Source organism: Lactuca virosa, chromosome 3 (assembly GCF_052849685.1).
Source record: "Lactuca virosa cultivar CGN04683 chromosome 3, Lactuca_virosa_CGN04683_v6, whole genome shotgun sequence".
NCBI classification, from domain to species: domain Eukaryota; kingdom Viridiplantae; phylum Streptophyta; class Magnoliopsida; order Asterales; family Asteraceae; genus Lactuca; species Lactuca virosa.
This window is the reverse complement of record NC_136428.1, coordinates 344934370-344956197: the sequence shown is the minus strand read 5'-3', so window position 1 is coordinate 344956197 and position 21828 is coordinate 344934370. Positions and strand designations below refer to the sequence as shown.

The 21828-nt window shown below is 36.1% G+C and overlaps 1 protein-coding gene and 1 pseudogene across 5 annotated transcripts in view; both read right to left on the bottom strand.

The window, feature by feature from the left end:
* LOC145167523 (putative disease resistance RPP13-like protein 1) overlaps window positions 1–21828 on the bottom strand; it is a 260684-nt pseudogene that overhangs the window by 157771 nt on the left and 81085 nt on the right. Inside the window, exon 7 of the transcript XR_013741209.1 lies at window positions 21013–21038. The product of XR_013741209.1 is annotated as a putative disease resistance RPP13-like protein 1 (transcript). The remainder of the gene's footprint in view (window positions 1–21012; window positions 21039–21828) is intronic.
* LOC145167526 (uncharacterized) lies at window positions 403–4101 on the bottom strand. 4 transcript variants are annotated; one of them, XM_079086740.1, is made up of 6 exons: window positions 3916–4101; window positions 3768–3781; window positions 1673–2151; window positions 1331–1586; window positions 1041–1235; window positions 403–945 (listed from the first exon to the last, which is right to left on the bottom strand). In XM_079086740.1, the coding sequence occupies exons 4-6, from the start codon at window positions 1493–1495 to the stop codon at window positions 940–942; spliced, it is 366 nt and encodes a 121-aa protein (XP_078942866.1). In that variant the 5' UTR covers window positions 1496–1586; window positions 1673–2151; window positions 3768–3781; window positions 3916–4101; the 3' UTR covers window positions 403–939. The 4 variants fall into 4 exon arrangements, with proteins under 4 accessions (XP_078942866.1, XP_078942865.1, XP_078942867.1 ...); XM_079086739.1 differs by having other exon boundaries at window positions 1331–2151; XM_079086741.1 differs by lacking the exon at window positions 1673–2151.

Sequence of the window (21828 nt, the reverse complement as noted above, 5' to 3'; positions counted from 1 at the left end):
GGTAAAAGCATCATATGTGATGGTATTCGTTATTATCTACACATACATTAAGTGTAATTATGTGTAGGCTCATGCCTGTTGATACAGATCATTACCGACACATAATTTATGTGTAGATATAATATAATCTATACCTACATATATATGTGTGACTAAAAGTAGTAAATATGTATAGGTAGAGGTATTTTGATTTGTTTGGGATGTCGATGACGTGGCTGATGGCGTGGCTGATGATGTGGCTGCTGACATGGTCAATGATCTGGACTACACATGTCATAAAAATATGTGTGGGTAAGAGTATTTTTATGTGTAGGCATTGGTTTTGATATGTGTTGGTAAAAATATATTTATATGTGGGTATTAAAAACGATATATGTAGGTAATACAAAATAAATGCAGACATTTGTATAAATTGAAACATATGCATTCGAAATAGCATTATAAATTGAAAATTGTCTAACATAATATTTCAAACCAAAAAAATTACAAGTCTCAAAACTTGAAATACTTAAACTACCAAAAGATCAACTAGTCATGAGTAGCTACTTGAAAATACTAAAATTTATAGAATGGTCATTGCATATCATCATATATATCAATATTTTCATCATGAGACTATCCCGACTGAGTGTGGTTAGATGTACCACACTCGGATGTATCACCATGTGATCGTCCTGATGATGTGCTAAGTGGAGGAGGCATGATGTTTTTCTCAATCAATATTTGCTTCATAACTTCATGTTCTATTTTCATTGTTTCCAATTCATCCACTAATTCATCGTAACTAGGATGCTTAGATTTCTCAATAGAACCCGTGATGTTACCAGCGACAACAGGATCACGTCCCCACCCGAACAAACGAACAGAGCTTCGTCCAAGTACCTTCTCTAATCAACTTGTCACTCATTGATTCCAAGGAATGCTCATTTCTCATCTTTTTCATTTCTTCCCGTTACCATATAAAAATAAGACGAGTACATTAAATAAATTATTTACCAAATAATATATATTCAACGGTAGAAATGAGCAACTACACTTACATATTTTGCAGCCATATCTGTAGAATCCCAACCTTTTTCTTCATCCCAATGTGTAAGCCGCCAAGTCTCAATATGACCCGATGAAGAATCCACATCATGTCCAAGCTCAACATGATAGCGTATTGTACTCTTCGACCCATTTCTTGTCTCCATTTTTCGCTTTCCGTGAGCAACAACCTTCTTTTTTGCCATTTCCTTCAAGGACATACAACCAAATAAAACTAACAAATATTATACCGAATTCAACAATAATAATTAATTCAATAGCTCAAATATTTTTAAAACATTACCATGTATTTTGGTTCACACCACATGTCACATAGATACTCCCAGTCTTCTTTGCTACGAATATCTGAAGGGGGTTTAGTCTTTGCCTTTATTGGGTCTTCTGGTCCTCCAAACTCTTTAAAGTATTTATGCAACTCAGCTCGGTAATTTCTCCATGACCTTGCCATGTAGCTCTTGATAACTTTGCAAACATTCTCATTTTCCACATCAATATCTTTAAAGTATTTATGCAACTCAGCTCGGTAATTTCTCCATGACCTTGCCAGGTAGTTGTATGGTTAGTATTTGTTATGGATATGGGCAGTGTTATCGATGGCGATAGCGAGGTCATAGCGACAACCTACCTATAAGCTATGTCGCGATAGCGATCAAATAGCAACGGCTATTTCATTTTTAGAGAATACCTATTAAAAAATTTATACTACTATTACTTTCACCTAATTAGCAATTATAACTAATAAATAAGCTAAAAACCCCAAGACTATTAACTCAAATAAGTTCTAAAACATGCATACTACCAAAAAAGACTATTAATCTTTGATTGCAAGAGAAATCGCAGGAAGAAGGAAAGGAGCTGGCAATAGTTGAAGAAGTGGAAGGGAGGCTGGGTCGAGAGAAGAGCGTATGAACCTTCTTTGACTTAGTCCACTAAAAAAACCCTAAAACGGGTCTATAGATACCGTATTAAAAAAAAAAAAAAAAATCAAGAACGTCGCTACGTCGCTATTGAGCCCATAGCGACCCTTGAACGCCTCGCCTCGCAAAACGCAATAGCGGTCGCTATGCTCGCTATTGATATCACTGGATATGGGTATTGGTGGACCTGCAAGGAATTTTATACAATTAGAAATAATTTTGAAGGCTGTTATAAGGTGGTTTCTTACGTAATTTTTGGCTGGTGGAAATTTGTGTTGAATATGGACGATTTTACCCTTTCTTATTTTTTGTCTTCTAACTGTTGGACTTTTGTTTATTAATGTACCCAAGTTGTTGTTTGCAGTCTTATGAGAATGTTTGAGGATTATTACTACAGGATAAAGTTACACCTAGTTAAATTAGTTTAAAACCCAAATAAATATTTAAAGTAAGATGAAGTGATTTTTGAAGTTGGCTTCTTGCTTACTACATATAATCAAGTCATACGATACTACTACTGTCGTATAGAGTCCTGATGCTGAGGATATTTAGGAGTAGTGAAAATCAAAATGTCAAAATTAAAACGTCAAAACTGTGAAGTAATTTAAGGATATTAGGAAACCAGAAACTTAAAACATAATCTTTTAATTAATACATAATTTGTGTGTGTATTGTGTCAAACAGTTCCACTGCATGATCAAAGCCCATTATAATTTATTAGGGTAATAACTTATAACTATACTAGTGCATAATTTTTTATAAAAATATAAATGTCAAATTATAAAACATATATTAATTGAGTAATGTTATACTAATAAAATAAACAAAAATATATATTAAATTTAAAAGGGTTAGTGGGTTGAAAATAGGTCGATAAGTTTTACCCAACCCAACCTATTTAATTAAATGGGTTAGACGGGTTGACTCAATTAACTTAAACGGGTTGAAAATCTAAACCCAACCCGTTAATTTTGTGTTGGGTTCGGGTTGGGTTGGTGGGTTGAGTCACTTTTTGCCGGCTCTAGTTTTGTCCCCTAGTTACGAAAAGCGGTTTTTAGTTCCTGGTATGAATAATATGTAGCTGTAAATGTCCTGGTGTGTTTTTATAAAGACGGGAGTTGCAATTATCTTATAATTTTTATGTTTCTTATAATTATATTTCTTTTGTAACTAACGAGTAGAAAACCACCCAATGAGAACAACACTAAGAACTGAAAGGGGTAAAATTGTCTGAGCCAAACACACCAAAAGAAAATGGCTAACCAAAGAACAACATTGACCAACAGTAAATAGAAACCAACTTCCAAAATGTCAACCAACCAACATAAATTATCACCAACAACAAGTATAAAGATATAAGGAGGAACAATAGAAATCCTAAAAGCATTCGATTCAGCAACACCAAGAAGATGATGCTTTTTTTTTGTTATTTTTCACGCTTTCTGTTCTAGATCCCAGACAAGTTAGGTATTACTCTACTATGAGCTATTTATGTAAAATGTTGGCTTTCTTTATATGCCATCCTTTTTTAGTTTTTTTTTAAGTTTAATTTTAGTTTACTTGGTGTTTTAGCATATTGTTCATCTTATTAAACATCTAGTGAAAACTATTGTTTGGCTAGTGATTTTTTTATGCTACTGGTAAGAAAGTATACTTTATAAGGTTTGTATATTTAAGAGGTAATCAAAGAAAATAAATTTTATGGTTCTTTCCAAGCCAAAGCAGCAACGAAATCAAAGAATTATATGCAGTAAACAAGTTCATATGGAAAAAAATGGGAAACAAGAAAGTAAGGAAAAGAACCTGAACAGGGTGGACTATGGAGCAGAAATCGATGATGAATGGAGAAGGAAGACGATGGCGATGATGCATGATATGAAACAACAAGGAATTAATTAGTTTTATGGAGTATTTGATTACATCAATACAAGATACAACAATCAATTTGTACCTTATGTGTAGCCTTTGCCGCACCTTGATCCGTCGATGCTTCCCCTGCGTATTAGGGTTTTGCCGATCGTTTGTGGAACAATTTCAACATAACAGCATACGTAGAAAACTAGAAAACCCATGATTCGTGATTTTCGGATGTGATCCCGATTTCAAAGCTTCCGATTGGTATGAAGATATGTGATTGATTCCATCATAGTATGCAATTTTGTTTTATTTCAATGTTATTTTTTCTATTTTGTTTTTCTTTTAATTTTTTTTACCACATGGAATTTTTCATTAATTAATTTATTTTTACTTTTTATTTTTTTATAATTTTATTTCTTTTATAACAACTTATGCAAATGGTATTTTGTAGTTAAAATTTAGCTTTCGTCGAGTATGCTCATATTGCTTTCACATATCCATTTATATTTTGGATTTTCAATTACTTGATTTATAATTTTTAGTTTCAAAGTTATTTAAAAAAGAGATTTATATCCAATAAATGTTAGTGGTATATATATATATATATATATATATATATATATATATATATATATATATATATATATATATATATATATATATATATATATATATATATATATATATATATATATACTTTACCTTTTTTTTACAATACGTGTGGTTATAGCAATCAACAATTTTGGAGGAAAATTACCCTCAAAAAACATAAAAATTTGTTGCTAAACAATTTTACCTACACATGTTAATTGTTGATTTCTATAAAAACGTTATTAAGAAATATCAATACATATAGAAAATATTTGTAGGTATTTGATTTGTCTAATATATTTACCTACACATAAAATATGTGTAGGTATTTTATTTGCTAATTATTTATGAAATAATAATAACAACAATTTTCTAATATATTTACCTACACATAAAATATGTGTATGTATTTGATTTTCCACCTCATTTATGAAATAATAATAACAATCGTCTAATATATTTACCTACACATAAAATATGTGTAGGTATTTGATTTGCCATGTCATTTATGAAATAATAATAATAATAATAATAACAATTGTCTAATAAAATTACATATACATAAATATATTGATATTATGTGTTGATATTTACTTTGCCACGTCATTTATTTAAATATTAATTATTATTATTAGTTAATTTAGTTATGTACATATGTGTGAAATAATATTATGTGTTGGTAATATCAAATGAATCACCTACACATCAATTTAATCTATATATATGTGTAGGCATTGGTGATTCTCTACACATATTAAGTATCATCCGATATGAAAAATTATATGTTTAATTACCCACACATATGCAAAATATGTGTAAATATTTACTTACACATAACATATGTAGGTAATTTATGTGTAGCTAACAGGACACGGGATTGTCAGTCCCGTATAGATCTATACACAAACTCACGCTCTCCTTCCAGGAGACTCTGGTTATTAAGTCAGCACTTGGTTGGTACTTAGGTAAGTATGTGAAGACGTCTCACAAATTGCTTCAACGAGGTTACGAGTAATAAGTGAAAACCCTTTTAGTAAATAACATGTAACTTTGTAAAATAGTTCCTTTATTCCATAAATTATACATATTATAGTTTATAAGTTGGTTTGAAATTATTTATATACCCTTTTATATAAATGTAAAGGTGTGCTCCAGCATGAAAAATATGAAATCAAAACATATTACTTAGGTATTAAACTCACTAGATTTGTAAATGACTATATTGTATCATGGCTTACTAGTAAACCTATCTTTTAAAAAGGTTTCCCAAAAGCATGTAGATTATAGATCTTAACTTTTCATATGGTTTTATAACATTGGTCATGTTAGTTTTGTTGATAGATAGATATATATACATATCACCATATTCATATCAAAACTAGAGAATACCATAATTTGTACAAATAATAATTTATCCTTAACACAAAGATGAAAAGCTTGTAGTTATTCGTGGAATAAACATAGTTTGACTTGTATTCCCCCCTAAAACATAGAAAAGCTTGAAAATATGGGGGTATGAAGCTCACCTTTGTTTGGTTAGGTGGATGATTTGAAGAGATGTTGAGAAGTTTTCAAGTTCTAACACTTGAAGAGTTTGGTAAACTCTTTGAAACTTAGTATATCCTAGGAATATCAACACATAATATCATGTGTAAATGGAAGGAAATTAACAAGATAATGTGTAGAATTTACTAGACAAACTTGAGATACTTACTAGGATCTAGGGAATGCTTTGAAGAAGTAGGACTTGAAGCTTGAATACGTTTGAGAGCAACTTTAGAAGTTCACAGAAAGTAAATATGATAACTGTTATATTGTGAGGAGTGGTTTACGTTCATAAAGGAAGGATAGGAGTGATAAGGAAGGGTTTACGTTCCTTATAAAGGAAAAGAGGATGATTTGATGCTTGCTTGGATTACTGGTGGGTAATATGTATTTAACTGAGATTGCTTTGGAAAGGGGTGAAGTGTCTCATCTTAAAGTCAACTGTTTTTGTTTTATTCACATCCTAAATCTGTATGTTAGTGTCAAATATGTTGTAATGTGTCGAAGTTATTTGAGTCAGTTTCGAAAGTCATTTTATCTATTTACTAAGGCATAATAGTTTCGAAGTCTTGATGTTTAGCCCTTAGTATTTTTTTGTATACTTTCTTATTCTCCTATAAATAGAAGTTATACTCAGAGTTAGATAGAACTTTTCCAAGTGATTCTGTCTAGAATTCTCTTTGTATTCGAAAGTATAATTGAGCGATAAACCAGATCTTATTTACTCTCAGTTTTCATACTACTTTGATTACTCTGATTACAATCATACTCGATTAAATCGCAACTACAATTGGTATCAGAGCGGGTGTTCTTGATTTGATCAAGAATTGATCCTCGATGGCTATCTTGATTTGGTGATTCTTCAATTGTATTTTGATCTTCATGTTTTAGAGAGTTTGGATTCTAGAAATCGAATTCATCTTTGATTCTATTCACAATTCGATTTTCTTCACTAGAATTCAAGTGATTTTTACTTTCTATCTCTAGAAAACCCATTCAAAATCACTTTCTCTCTCTAGAAAATTTCAAGTTCTTGTGATCATGGTGGATTTGCCTTATGATTCTTGGATTGTGATCGTTGAAGATATCAAATACAAAGTCAATGAAGATCAATTTTATGGGTTATTGTTAAGCGATTTGATTTCATGGAGTGATAAGGTTTCTTATGGAGGTTTGGAGGATGATCATTTTGGAGTGTTAGACTAGAGAGAGAAATTTGTACAAACCCATTTGTATATCCTTTCTAGATCTAATATGAGCTTACATAGATTTATTTACTCCTTGTGTTCTTGAGTTTACATGATGATTCACTAGATCTTTTCTAATTCCGCACATGCCATCATAATCAACACCACTACAATTAATTTTGGTTTCAAGAATATGATTTCTGTATGAGTATCATTCTCAACTTTCGTTACTTGATAAAATTTTCAAAGCTTACTTGTCACTGACTACGCTGGTCAAACAAGTAGTTTCGTTTACAAATTGTCATACTTATGTTGAATGTGCTTTGTAACGAAATTTTAAACCACCTTTGAAGCCATATTAAAAGAAGCCCTTCGATACTTCTCAATAAGTATTCGATTGTAATTCACGGGAAACCACACAAGCTGTTGATCATCTCTCTTGATGATTCACGAAGCAATCTTTGCCCGGGATTTATCTGCCTTTATGTCGAAATTATATTTTTGACATCACAGATCCATATTTTTCTTACTTTGCTTCTTATCTTATTCCTTGACACACTGCACTCATGAAATCCTTGAGGTTCTGAGTATTACCAACTCAGGCTGATGATATCAAAAGTCTGGTACATGACTTCGTTTTCAAACCCAAAAACGAAAGAGGCCAACCTCCATTCCGAAGGTTTTGGTCCTTATCCACAAGTACTTACGAAGAGACTTTTGATGTGACGGTTTGGTTACTGTGCGTCTTTCTCGGAGATCGTTCCACACACTTTTTCTAACATGGCGTATATGACGGCTAATGGTGCAACTTTCAAGGGCCACGTGTCACGATCATAAATGGTAACCGTTTGAGATTCAAAATAGGGATACATATAAATGGGCCAATTGGGTTTTCGTTCCAATTTTATGCGTACTAAAAATTATCAAGACGATCTAAGCTTTTATTTTCTCTCTGTTCTTCAACACTTTCAAACAAACCCTAATCATGGCTTCTCTTCAATCCAACACTACTGATAACGCTTCATCTCAAGCAATCATGAAGATCCAGAGTACCAACTATCAAGTTGATGGTGATGTTACTATGTACCCTGAAGAACTCAAGATTCTCATCGTTGCTTTGAAACATTCCGTTTTATCGACTGCGCAGTTCGTTTGAAGTACCAGTGTCTTGGTTGTCCATGGCTGGTTCTACTGCCTCATACAGCAAGACGATCCTTGAAATCCCTAATTCTCCACCTTTCTACAAAGTCACTAATGAACAAGTGTTACACATGTTCAATGAGATGGGTTATCAACCTACTCTCTTGAAGATCAGTGAATTCAAGAAGTCCGGTCTTCCCAGTATATGGAATTTTCTTTTTGGATTTACCTTCGATGCCTCACAGGTCGAAGTGTTGGTTTAGACAAAGGACGAATGGAGGTGTATGCTATGGTCGCATGCATTTACTATGATCTACCTGTTGACTATGCGACTCATATTTGGAAAGAATTTTTGAAGAGTGTTGAAAACACGAATGCAGTAGATGGGGTTTCATGTGCAAGATATTGGAGTTTAATTTTTCAATACGCATATCAAAAGGAAGGTATTTTGGTGCCTGATGATGAGCCTAAAGCAGAATTCGTGAAGTATCATTATCCCAAGACGATTGAATATGATGTGAGTATTTTTCCCACAGTTGCTAAGATTCCTGATGGGATGCTCAAGAAGGTTGATCCTTCGAATCCAATGCTGGAGGCTTATTTGCTCACTTTAAACACTAATGATGGAATTGGTGTTTTCTTGGCAAAACGTGATGAAGGCTCTTCGAAGAAATCTCAAAAGTCAAAGACTATTGATGACTCCATTCCTAAGAAACATGTTCAAGAGACAACCTGTGACAACCGGAAATTTCTAACTTGTACATCCTTCATTTTTATTAAAGTTAGCCTCGTTTTGCGATTTTGTAATGAAGTTGTGGGTCTATATGAGTGTTCTAGGCTTAGTATAACCTATATATGAGTCATAGAAAGGAATAGAATGTGTGTAGCATCAATAAATCGGGCCAAACACACCCAGCATGGTGTGTGCGGCCGCACACCCGAGTGTGCGGCCAGCCAGCCGCACACAGCCAGCCGTACACCCTCCCAGCCGCACACCCAACCCTATATATAGGAGGAGACCCCTTCATTCACTCCTTTCCCATTTTGGCTGCACTCTACTTTCTCTCTCTAGAAACTTCATCCAAGAACACTCTAAGGGCCTCAAAAACGTTAAATACTCCATCTTTCAGCTTGTTATAGTGGTAAGACACCTTGATCTAAGCTTAAAACTCATCATGTTCTTCGTGTTTTTCGTCACTTGAAGGTGTACGGCCGCACACCTTCATAAGGTGGCCGTACACACCTCAAAGACCCTCCAAGGTGAAGAGTTTCGCCTTTATTTGCTAGTTGGACTTAGTATTGGCTTTGAAACGCCCGGAAATCGACATTTTGTTCATGAATGAAGAGTGTACGGCCGCACACTCCTATGTACGGCCGCACACTCCTATGTACGACATTTTGTTCATGAATGAAGAGTGTGTGGCCTTACACTCAAATCTAAGGCCCTACACTCATTTAGGGACTTCAATAGGTGTTTGTAACACTTAATTCTAAGTGTTTCCATGTCCCTAAGGTGTGTCCATGTGTCTATTAGTGATTATATACCCTAAGTGTATTCATATATGTGTTATTACATGTATCAATCTTTGTGCTCACGACTTTATTTGACACCCGACGATCCTGTATCAATCTTTCTTTCGAGTTACTCACTTCAGGTGAGTTCATACCCCTTAATCAACCTTTGAAATGATTTTAAATGCTTTTATTGGGGGAATACAAGTTGAACTGCTAAGTTATTATATCAATCACATGTGATTAATAACTGTCAAGCAAATAGATTTTTGCATGTTAAACTGTTTTATTCAGCTAAAGGTTTTCAATTCTCGTTTTCAAATCTCTTTTAAAACACTAAAATCTCTTTTTAAATTACTAAGCTTTTATCAAAGTCTTTTAAACTTATATTCTTGATAGATTCATGTCTATATAGGTATAGTTATATAAGTAGGGTTTGAAGGACTTAGGACTGATAGCCCGCTTTATTTCCTGTTCCTTGTTTGGTTGTGGACTCAGAGTATCCGGTTATTTGTCCGAGTGTCTTTGAAGTCCTAGTTATATATTATATATATCTGGATAGATATTAAAACTCTTACTCCAGTTCAATACCTTTGGGTAGCAAAGGTACCTAGATAACCTCTCAAGTAAACTATAATAGGTATAGTTTAGAAACCAACCATAACTTTCATGAAGGAGAACTTAGTTATATCTATATTCATAAAAACTTGTACTTTTAGTAAAAAGAAAGGTATATAGAAATCAAAACACTAGATACATCCTCATGACGCGAATTTCACCGTTGTCAAGTTGGTAACCAGAGTCTCCTGGAGGGAGAGCGGGCATTGTGTGTATAGATCTATACGGGACAGACCATCCCACATCCTGACTGCTAGCTACAGTCCCGGCCGACTAAGCCAAGGGGTGACAAATGTCACATTCATTTCGACGCCAACAGGTCGTCGTGTTTACATCCGTCAATCAGTATGGTTACGAGTATCTTTACATTTACCTTATAATTCATGGCCTTAAGGTAAGTATTATCACGATATTTTCTACATATAAAACCATCATAATATATTTTCCTAATTATACACTAGGCCACATTTTTTTAAACCTTTAAACTAACCTATTTAGGATTAAAGGCTGCTTTAGACCCCCCCCCCCCGAGGTGTATTGTCATTTAATACTACCTGGAGTCTGTATATTTCTATTTTTGACTCCCCGATGTGTATTGTCATTTAATACTACCTGGAGTCTGTATATTTCTATTTTTGACTCCCCGATGATAGTAACACTTTGGGAAAAATGCTCTTTAAATACAAAACAGTCGGGTCTTGGTAGAAGACTGCTGTTATTAGTTAAACTCATTTCTTTAAACTCAAAACAGTCGGGTCTTGGTAGAAGACTACTTTTGTTAGGAAATATAGGATTTTCTGGAAAGAACTCAAATACTTTATAAACTCTTATTACCATCATCTAATGAGATTATTTTAAGGAAAAACATGTATTTACATCAATGTCATTAAAATGCTTATGAACTCACCAGCATTAAAATGCTGACACTCTCTTTCAAAATAACTTGTATTCTCAGGTCGTCAGTAGACAGGTACACTCCGAAAGCTTTTGTGAAGACAGCCTTGTACCGAGCTGCATCTTATGTTATTTTCTATATCTACCTTGATGTTGTTTCTAAATGTAACCTATGTAAAACTTATACTATTAATGCAATGGTTGTTGTACTTTGATTACTATACTGCATGTGTTGTGATACTTGACATGACGTCCTCCGCCCCGGAATGTTTCCGCCTTCGATTTCGGGGTGTGACAGATTGGTATCAGAGCATTGTTTATAGTGAACTCAGTATATCAAATCATAAAAGATATACAACTATAAATACAATGGGATAAAAACACTCTGACCAAGAGTTATACTTTAAAATATAACCATATTTTACAAAAGTGTAAGTACATCCAGAATATAAAAACCCGAACAAGTATCTCAAGAAGAACAAGAATAAAAGTCTTTGGATGTTGGGCATTACCGTCAAACCTAGGCAGTCATGTAATCGTAGCTGGAATAAATATAGCCTGATCAACTATATTTATTCGAGATGCGACTAACGTGTATTTGGGAGTGATGGTGGTGTTGCAATGAATCTGAAACTTACCATGTAGGAATGCTAGAGCCAAACATAAAGTTTAAAATACTATAGGAGTATTTTATGATACTAAAAGACTAACAATAAATCTAAAAGCATGTTCAGAAGTTCTAGAATCAAACATGTAATTAAAATACTATAGGAGTATTTTAGGAACCATAAATAACCTTGCGTGAAAACTAAAAAGACTCTTATTGATAGATCTATGATTATAGAGTATATGCTCTCAAGGTTATATATAGTGAGGATCTCATAGACTAAGAAGGTGTGGTTTCGCTCTACTTCCTTTTCCTTGTTTGGATGTGGATATAGAGTAGTATCACATATTCGAAGGTCTATTAGATCTAAGTTATATATGATTTGTGTACACTATGTAATTGTAGAAGGACCCGATAAGGATCACACAGTAAAATGTTTTAATAATCCCTTAAGATTCTTTAGACATTCCCATTCTCGCATAGACTCTTTTAGAAAACCTTAACCACTTCAGTAATCGGCAGGGGAGTCGATAAAGACCCAGAAGAGGTTCATTGAGAAGATTTCCAAGTAGGAAATAAATGAACAATGATGAGACTATTGAAATCGCCATGTGCCTATACCCTTTTAGGGACATCGGTGGGAAATTCGCCTGAACTTCCGAGATTCCAGTCATCCATTATGAAGTGACGACGATCGGAGTCAGAATCAGAAGTAAGACGGAGCGGAAATTCAATATGTCTACAGGAGAAGAGAACCCCATAAAAATACCCGGAGAAAACCAAAGTTCATTTCAGCCAAGAATAAGCGGTGAACAAAGGGAGCCAATGCATGAAACCCGAGAAGTGTTTCTACCTCTTTAATGTCACACTAATAACACATAAAATAATACAACTTAGTGAGCTAGTGATTACACTACTCACACTATGTGTTAGGCAAATCGTCTTTCCTGTCGCGATTAATATAAATAGATCGGATCATAAAGTCTCAATTGAGAGTGATGAGCCCTTAGCATTCATGAATCCTTCCTTGTGTAATCTTCGTTCTGAAGTTCTTTCAAATCTTTTCAAAGCCGGAGAGTGAACCTCTCCAATATAAAGATAACTTAGTTGGAACGACACCCATTTTATGGCTTTCCGATACATTTACTCTACCCTGTTACCAGGACTGCATCATAGGGATGTAGGTTGACACTTAGATAACCATAACTCAAAGCGCGGGAAAAATTTATGCCTATTATGATAAAGAAAGATACGTCTAAGGGTAACTATCGTCTCTCATCCGCTTGTGTTCCTCATCGTGTAGGAAAGACCATGCCTCCGAAGAAACGTAACCAACCCGCTAGCAAGACACCGACTCTTCAGATCGATGAAGCTACGTTCCAAGCTGCAGTTTCAGCAGCCGTAGCAGCTGTCATGGCTCACCTGAATGCAAACAACGCAAATGTTAGCAGGAGCACTATCGGGAATCCCGATCATAGCAATGGACAGCAACAACCAGCACCGGTGTGTAAAGTCACCCAAGAACTCCAACCTAATCCCCTAAAAAGAAAGTTTGGGAACGAGGAGGGGAGTACCTCGGCTTAAGGACCTTCCGAAGGGTAGCAAGCTGAGGTAGTCAATACCCCTGTCAACCCGCCTGTCTCGACACCAAGAAGACCATACCTAGGAAACTTCCCCCACTGCAGCAAGTGTGACTACCATCATTATGGAGTCTGTCGAGAACCATTTTGCGTTAGGTGCAACATGAAGGGGCATACCGCTCGCAACTGCAGGACTCCGGTTGAGTTCATTACATCAACCACCAACATTGGGACCAGTCCAATATGCCACCTATGTGGTGAAATTGGGCATTTCAAGAGGGACTGCCCAACTGAAAGAAATAACAAAGACGCAGGAGGAGTTTAACTCTAATACCTAGAGGAACATCCAGGAACCCGATAGAATTTTGGTACGCTTCTCAACCTTAAGTAGCTAATCGAAAACTTTAAATAATCAATTCTAATTGTAATTACTCCCTCGTTAAGGTAAAAGTCGCAGCACTATTGTAAAACTTAAAAACCCATCAGGTAAAGCTATGATGGCTTGGTATATACGTTAAGGCCATTTGTAATTGGGATGGATAGACCTCGGGTGAGTGACGCGGCCTTATTTCCTGTTCCTTGTCTGGTTGTGGATTTAGGGCGGAGTCGCTCAGTCAACAGTCTATTTAACCTTAATTATACATGACTAGTGTATACTAGGCGATTATAGAGAGGCCTCGTGAGGAATCTATTCATGAAAAGTACATTATTCCAAAACATCAGGACCCCTAACGTTCAACGTTAAATCATATCCGTCCAAGTATTCGCGATAGTAATACTATGGACGAACCCAAAACGCTATGAACTTGTGTGCTCTGTTCAGCACCTGGTCCTATCAATCTTCATTCCAGATTGTGTCGATGGTTGTAAATTTCGACACCACCGTCAGTCATGGCTCGACTTGGTTCGACCATGCGAAAATTCCTAGTGCTGTGTAAAAAGAACTTTCACCTTATCCTAAGCGTCAAATAAAGGTTCTTTTGAACCTAATAAGGAAAAACCTAATGTGAACCATCGATCGTCTTTCTCATCCAACCTTCAGAAGTACCCAGGAGAGAGGTACCACGCGCTGTTAACCAACTCCATTAGACATTAAAACCAGAAGCGAAGGGCACCGCAGATATTCCGGAAGACAATAACCGCCCGAGGCCTACTCAGTAGATCCTCCAGAAAGGCCATTTGCACCGCACGAGCTAGTTCATGAATCAAGAGAAAAGAACTCATGGGATTAATTTACTACTACTGAGTATATGCATTGGAGTGGTATATAATTTAGATCAATAAAATTTAAGATGTGTGCTTCCTCCCTACTCCCTGTTCCTTGTTTGGTTGTGGGTTTGGGGTGGGGCCACACATCTAAACATCCTGTCAATCTCAATTATATACGACTTGCATACACCGAGTAATAGTGATTGAGCCGAGTATGAGGTCTACCATGAACCTTAAAATAAAGCCCTTCATCATATACCCTTAGAGAAGGAGCTGAAGTCAAGGAAACAATTATGGGTTGAGCTACTAAAATGACTACAAATTCGAAATTGTTGTCATCCCGGTTGAGCCAACATAGTAGCCGACACCCTCAGATAGGAAAAGTAACTCAAGTCGTAAGAGTCAAAAACAATGACTACGACCATCCATTCACGTCTGATCCCACAAATTAAGCATCTCAGTAGTGGGTCAAGAAACCTGAAAAGCTATGGCAGGTTAAACACTGAGAAGAATGGATGAGGAAATTAGAGGTCCTGAGTGGCAGAATCCTATACTATCTAAACTAAATCTAGATAGAGAAAACTCAGTAGCATCGGAAGAGTAGTTGCAAGGGATACTCGCACTACTCAAGTGCTTCGTTCATTCAGATACAGACGAGAAGTGCCTAGGACGGTTAAAGTTGAGATAGTGCGTCCTCATGCGAGAAAAGTCACCGTCGCCCTATAGATAATAGTCTGCATTCACCAAAGTTAATACTAGGAGACTAAGAACCACATGATTACCTCTGAGACCAAGAATACTTGAGTAAAGTAGATGGTAAGTTGCGTTAAGACTTATAACCCATGTCATAAAGAGATTGTGGACTCGACACCAGTCTGGGTGTTAGTCGATGGGTTATACAAGAACATGCGTTTCCTACAAACTGGAGGAAGCAGACATAATGGAGAATGGAGCATGTCTTAGAGATTTGTTAGACTACTAGGTGTCCCAAAGAATACTATCTCTAAAGAGATAGTAGAACCACCTCCTGAAATAGTCAATCACTTCAGAAAATCTCTAAGTGCGAAGCTAGCCCTGATCAGAGACTGCTATCCATGAAACAGTGAAACAAGAGAGAGAATGATTCTTTCCGATTAGGGATCATACTATGAAAGCATCTATTAGACGATGATGAAAAATGGAAATTTTCTAAGCATCGTCTGGTAAAACCCTCTATCATACTGACTTTCAGATATTCCGTTAGAAACACCTCAGGAGTCAGAAGTGCAGGTCCATTTCGCACTGGACTGAGATAGATGCCACGTAACCAATAGATGCCACATAACCAATAGATGCCACGTAACCAATAGATGCCAGCATATAGTCAGCATCTCCAATGATCGAGAAAACCTCTGAAAGTCAACCAGTAGGAAATACGAATCCGAAGACGACCCGAGCTTCCTAAGAACCAATCAAAAGGACTACACCCTCAGTAAGAGAGAACTTTTGGAACCTCAGAATGGTGATCACGCCAAGTGATGATCTCACCATGGAAGTACATTATGTTTTGGGTACTGAAACGTTCCATATTCCAAAGAACTGAGGACCATCAGAGATTCTTGATAGAATTGGTCCAGTATCCGTCAGACCCAGACTACTTTAGGGATTCCATAAATTCCACCCTAACCTATCCACGTCTCAGTGAATGAACCAGTAGTACCCGACAAAACTCTCATCATTTTCTCGACAAGATCCATAAAACCAGAGTCATGTTCGTTAAGAGAAACAGGAGAAATCTAGCTCGGTAAAGGAAACTGATGAAACCTTATCCCGTGTAGCCTAGAGAACAGAGGAAGAGCCATACCTCGTAGTAAATGTTCGTTAAGGACTCAGTATAGATCTGATTCCCCAAGGGAATAGGCGGATCAGATAGAATAGGAAGTATCCGCATCTTTCGCACCTATCCTGGAGTATTCGTTAAGATTCTAATTTCGGGACGAAATTCCCTCTAACGGAGGGATAATGTGACAACCCGAAATTTCTAACTTGTACATCCTTCATTTTTATCAAAGTTAGCCTCGTTTTGCGATTTTGTAATGAAGTTGTGGGTCTATATGAGTGTTCTAGGCTTAGTATAACCTAGATATGAGTCCTAGAAAGGGTTAGAATGTGTGTAGCATCAATAAATCGGGCCAAACACACCCAGGATGTTGTGTGCGGCCGCACACCCGAGTGTGCGGCCAGCCAGCCGCACACAGCCAGCCGTACACCCTCCCAGCCGCACACCCAACCCTATATATAGGAGGAGACCCGTTCATTCACTCCTTTCCCATTTTGGCTGCACTCTACTTTCTCTCTCGAGAAACTTCATCCAAGAACACTCTACGGGCCTCAAAAACGTTAAATACTCCATCTTTCAGCTTGTTATAGTGGTAAGACACCTTGATCTAAGCTTAAAACTCATCATGTTCTTCGTGTTTTTCGTCACTTGAAGGTGTACGGCCGCACACCTTCATAAGCTGTCCGTACACACCTCAAAGACCCTCCAAGGTGAAGAGTTTGGCCTTCATTTGCTAGTTGGACTTAGTATTGGCTTTGAAACGCCCGGAAATCGACATTTTGTTCATGAATGAAGAGTGTACGGCCGCACACTCCTATGTACGGCCGCACACTCCTATGTACGGCCGCACACAGGCCTGGCCGCACACCCTGGCCGTACACCTGGCCGCACATACATAAAAGTCGTGTTTGGTGGCCTTACACTCAAATCTAAGGCCCTACACTCATTTAGGGACTTCAATAGGTGTTTGTAACACTTAATTCTAAGTGTTTCCATGTCCCTAAGGTGTGTCCATGTGTCTATTAGTGATTATATACCCTAAGTGTATTCATATATGTGTTATTACATGTATCAATCTTTGTGCTCACGACTTTATTTGACACCCGACGATCCTGTATCAATCTTTCTTTCGAGTTACTCACTTCAGGTGAGTTCATACCCCTTAATCAACCTTTGAAATGATTTTAAATGCTTTTATTGGGGGAATACAAGTTGAACTGCTAAGTTATTATATCAATCACATGTGATTAATAACTGTCAAGCAAATAGATTTTTGCATGTTAAACTGTTTTATTCAGCTAAAGGTTTTTAATTCTCGTTTTCAAATCTCTTTTAAAACACTAAAATCTCTTTTTAAATTACTAAGCTTTTATCAAAGTCTTTTAAACTTATATTCTTGATAGATTCATGTCTATATAGGTATAGTTATATAAGTAGGGTTTGAAGGACTTAGGACTGATAGCCCGCTTTATTTCCTGTTCCTTGTTTGGTTGTGGACTCAGAGCATCCGGTTATTTGTCCGAGTGTCGTTGAAGTCCTAGTCATATATTATATATATCTGGATAGATATTAAAACTCTTACTCCAGTTCAATACCTTTGGGTAGCAAAGGTACCTAGATAACCTCTCAAGTAAACTATAATAGGTATAGTTTAGAAACCAACCATAACTTTCATGAAGGAGAACTTAGTTATATCTATATTCATAAAAACTTGTACTTTTAGTAAAAAGAAAGGTATATAGAAATCAAAACACTAGATACATCCTCATGACGCGAATTTCACCGTTGTCAAGTTGGTAACCAGAGTCTCCTGGAGGGAGAGCAGGCATTGTGTGTATAGATCTATACGGGACAGACCATCCCACATCCTGACTGCTAGCTACAGTCCCGGCCAACTAAGCCAAGGGGTGACAAATGTCACATTCATTTCGACGCCAGCAGGTCGTCGTGTTTACATCCGTCAATCAGTATGGTTACGAGTATCTTTACATTTACCTTATAATTCATGGCCTTAAGGTAAGTATTATCACGATATTTTCTACATATAAAACCATCATAATATATTTTCCTAGTTATACACTAGGCCACATTTTTTTTAATACTTTAAACTAACCTACTTAGGATTAAAGGCTGCTTTAGACCCCCCCCCCGAGGTGTATTGTCATTTAATACTACATGGAGTCTGTATATTTCTATTTTTGACTCCCCGAGGTGTATTGTCATTTAATACTACCTGGAGTCAGTATATTTCTATTTTTGACTCCCCGAGGTGTATTGTCATTTAATACTACCTAGAGTTTGTATTTTACTATTTTAGACTCCCCGAGGTGTATTGTCATTTAATACTACCTGGAGTCTGTATCTTACTACTTTAGACTCCTCAGGGTGTATTGTCATTTAATACTACCTGGAGTCTGCATTTTATTACCTTATAAACAGCAATGTCACTGTTGAAGTAAAGCTTTATTTTCCCTATTACATTTACTTGTGATCTTCTCACATATTCATTAAGGTATAAACTATATTTTGATAATGAAAGTAACACTTTGGGAAAAATGCTCTTTAAATACAAAACAGTCGGGTCTTGGTAGAAGACTGCTGTTATTAGTTAAACTCATTTCTTTAAACTCAAAACAGTAGGGTCTTGGTAGAAGACTACTTTTATTAGGAAATATAGGATTTTCTGGAAAGAACTCAAATACTTTATAAACTCTTATTACCATCATCTAATGAGATTATTTTGAGGAAAAACATGTATTTACACCAATGTCATTAAAATGCTTATGAACTCACCAGCATTAAAATGCTGACACTCTCTTTCAAAATAACTTGTATTCTCAGGTCGTCAGTAGACAGGTACACTCCGGAAGCTTTTGTGAGGACAGCCTTGTACCGAGCTGCATCTTATGTTATTTTCTATATCTACCTTGATGTTGTTGCTAAATGTAACCTATGTAAAACTTATACTATTAATGCAATGGTTGTTGTACTTTGATTACTATACTGCATGTGTTGTGATACTTGACATGACGTCCTCCGCCCCGGAATGTTTCCGCCTTCGGTTTCGGGGTGTGACAGATTGGTAATCATTCACCTCATAAGAAATCACCTGTCAAATCGACTTTCGAAATGATAGGAATTTCCAATAGCTCTGTGGAAACTTTGATAGTGGACACATCTATTATTCATGGTGACTCAAAAAAATTATCGACTCCTACGCAGACTTCGGTCATACCACCCGAGGTTTCGTTAACTAAGCCATTTATTGAGGAGGTTCGAACCTCCGACATTTTTACACACGTATCTAATACGGATGTAAATGTCAATATGGGTGAAGGAGTCTCAAACAATGAAAATCCAGTTTCTACTCAAGGTATTTTCGTCATCAATACCAATACTTCTTTACCACCATTTGTCACCACTGTTCCCACAACCACACATTCACCTACTTTTGATTTCGTCATAAATCAACCCATTACTTCTCTATTTTCGTCTCAATCCACTGACCCACCCAAACCAATAAATGATGATGATACTGATGATGGAGGGTTAGGAGGATCATTTGCTGATTTAGAATTTGATCCTGAAGAAGAAAACATTCCGGATCATATGCTTATGTCGGGGAAACAGTTCAAGATTCTTAACAGGAAGCTTAACTCATTGTTGCAATCACAAGCAGATGCAAGGGGCAGTGTCACACCCCAAAACCGGAACGGCGGAAACGTTCGGGGGTGGAGGACGTCATGTACAGTATCACAACAATGCAAAGTAGTAAACAAGCAACAACATCATCCATTGCATTAATAATATAATTTCATACAGGTGTGTTCTGTCAAGTTATATAGACACCAAAAATAATATACATCAAAATAAAGATAAGTCTTGAACGAGCTCCATCTTCGCAAAAACCTGGCCCCTGTACCTGTCTACTGGCGACCTAAGAATACAAGTTATTTTGAAAGAGTTTATCAGCTTTAAAGCTGGTGAGATCATAAGTATATTAGTGTCTGTGTTTGTATGAAAGTGTTTGTAAGTCTTGTAATGTATAAATTTTGTAAAAGTTGTAATTGTTTGAACTCTCCTAGAAAACCCTATGTTTCCTACTAAAAGTAGCCTTCTACCAAGGCATCTAGTATATGTGTGTGTGTCTCTTGTAAGAGTGTGTATTTTCCCAAATCCGACTATCATTAACCAAAAATATAGTTTCTACATTATTGTTTATTGTGTGAATATCACAAAGTAAATGTAATGGGAAAATGATATAGTACTGTAGTGTTGTATTAAGTAACTACTGCTGTACTAACTACTTTAAACCAATTGTTATTTAAAGTACCATGTGATCGGCTTGTATCCTGCTACCGACTCAATAGAAAAACGACAATGTAAGATGTCGTAAGAAATGATGTTTGGCACCCGTAGACTTGCAAGTCCCACTGTAGCGAGCAGCAAGGTGTAGGATAGTCAATCCAGTATAGATCTATACACAAACTCATACGCTCCCCAATTAAGGAGATTCTGGATACAAAAACAGTCATGGCAGGTAGTGCCATGCCCCGTTTAGTGGCTCACATAAATGTAATAATGTATATGTAATGAATGTGCTAGCTGTATTGTATGTTCTCCCTCTGTTTAGCCTGTATGTTCTCTCTGTATGGTATTGTTTGTTATCTCTTTCTCTGTATGGTATTGTTTGTTATCTCTTTCTCTGTATGGTATTGTTTGTTATCTACTCTGTATGGTATTGACTCATGTATGAACTGACTCCTTGTATGTTTCATTGTTCTAGTAATAATATCTTCCTAAACTATACCTATTATAGTTTACTAGTAATGTTGTTTGTGTATATGAACATGTTTGTATACCTTTGCTACCCAAAGGCATTGATCTGAATGAAAGAAGTAACCTTTTATATCTATATATGTATACATGATATATAACTAATATTTAGACGACATTCGGACGAATAACCGATACCTTAAGGCCACATCCAAACGAGGAAAAGGGAATAAGGTGAGTTAGCCTTCCTAAGTCCTTTAAACATTACTTATATAACTATACATATATAGGTATGCATAATATTAGTTAAAAGAATTTAAGTAAAAGTATTTATCATACAAAATAGTTTGGTAAAAGCATTTGGTATGTAAAAGAGTTTGTAAGACAGTTTGAAGTAAAACAGTTTGGTAACACAGTTTGAAAAGTAAGAAATCCACTTGTTTGGTAGTTATTAATCACATGTGATTGATATAATAACTATAATAGTTCAACTTGTATCCCCCCCCATAAAAGCATTTAAAAACATTTA

Bases quoted from the DNA above. Each gene is read 5' to 3' on its own strand.
- LOC145167526 (XM_079086739.1), bottom strand. From the start codon at position 1,495: ATGGCAAGGTCATGGAGAAATTACCGAGCTGAGTTGCATAAATACTTT. The intron at 1,236-1,330 runs GTAATGTTTTAA...ATGTCCTTGAAG, and splicing joins GGTGTGAACCAAAATACATG to GAAATGGCAAAAAAGAAGGT.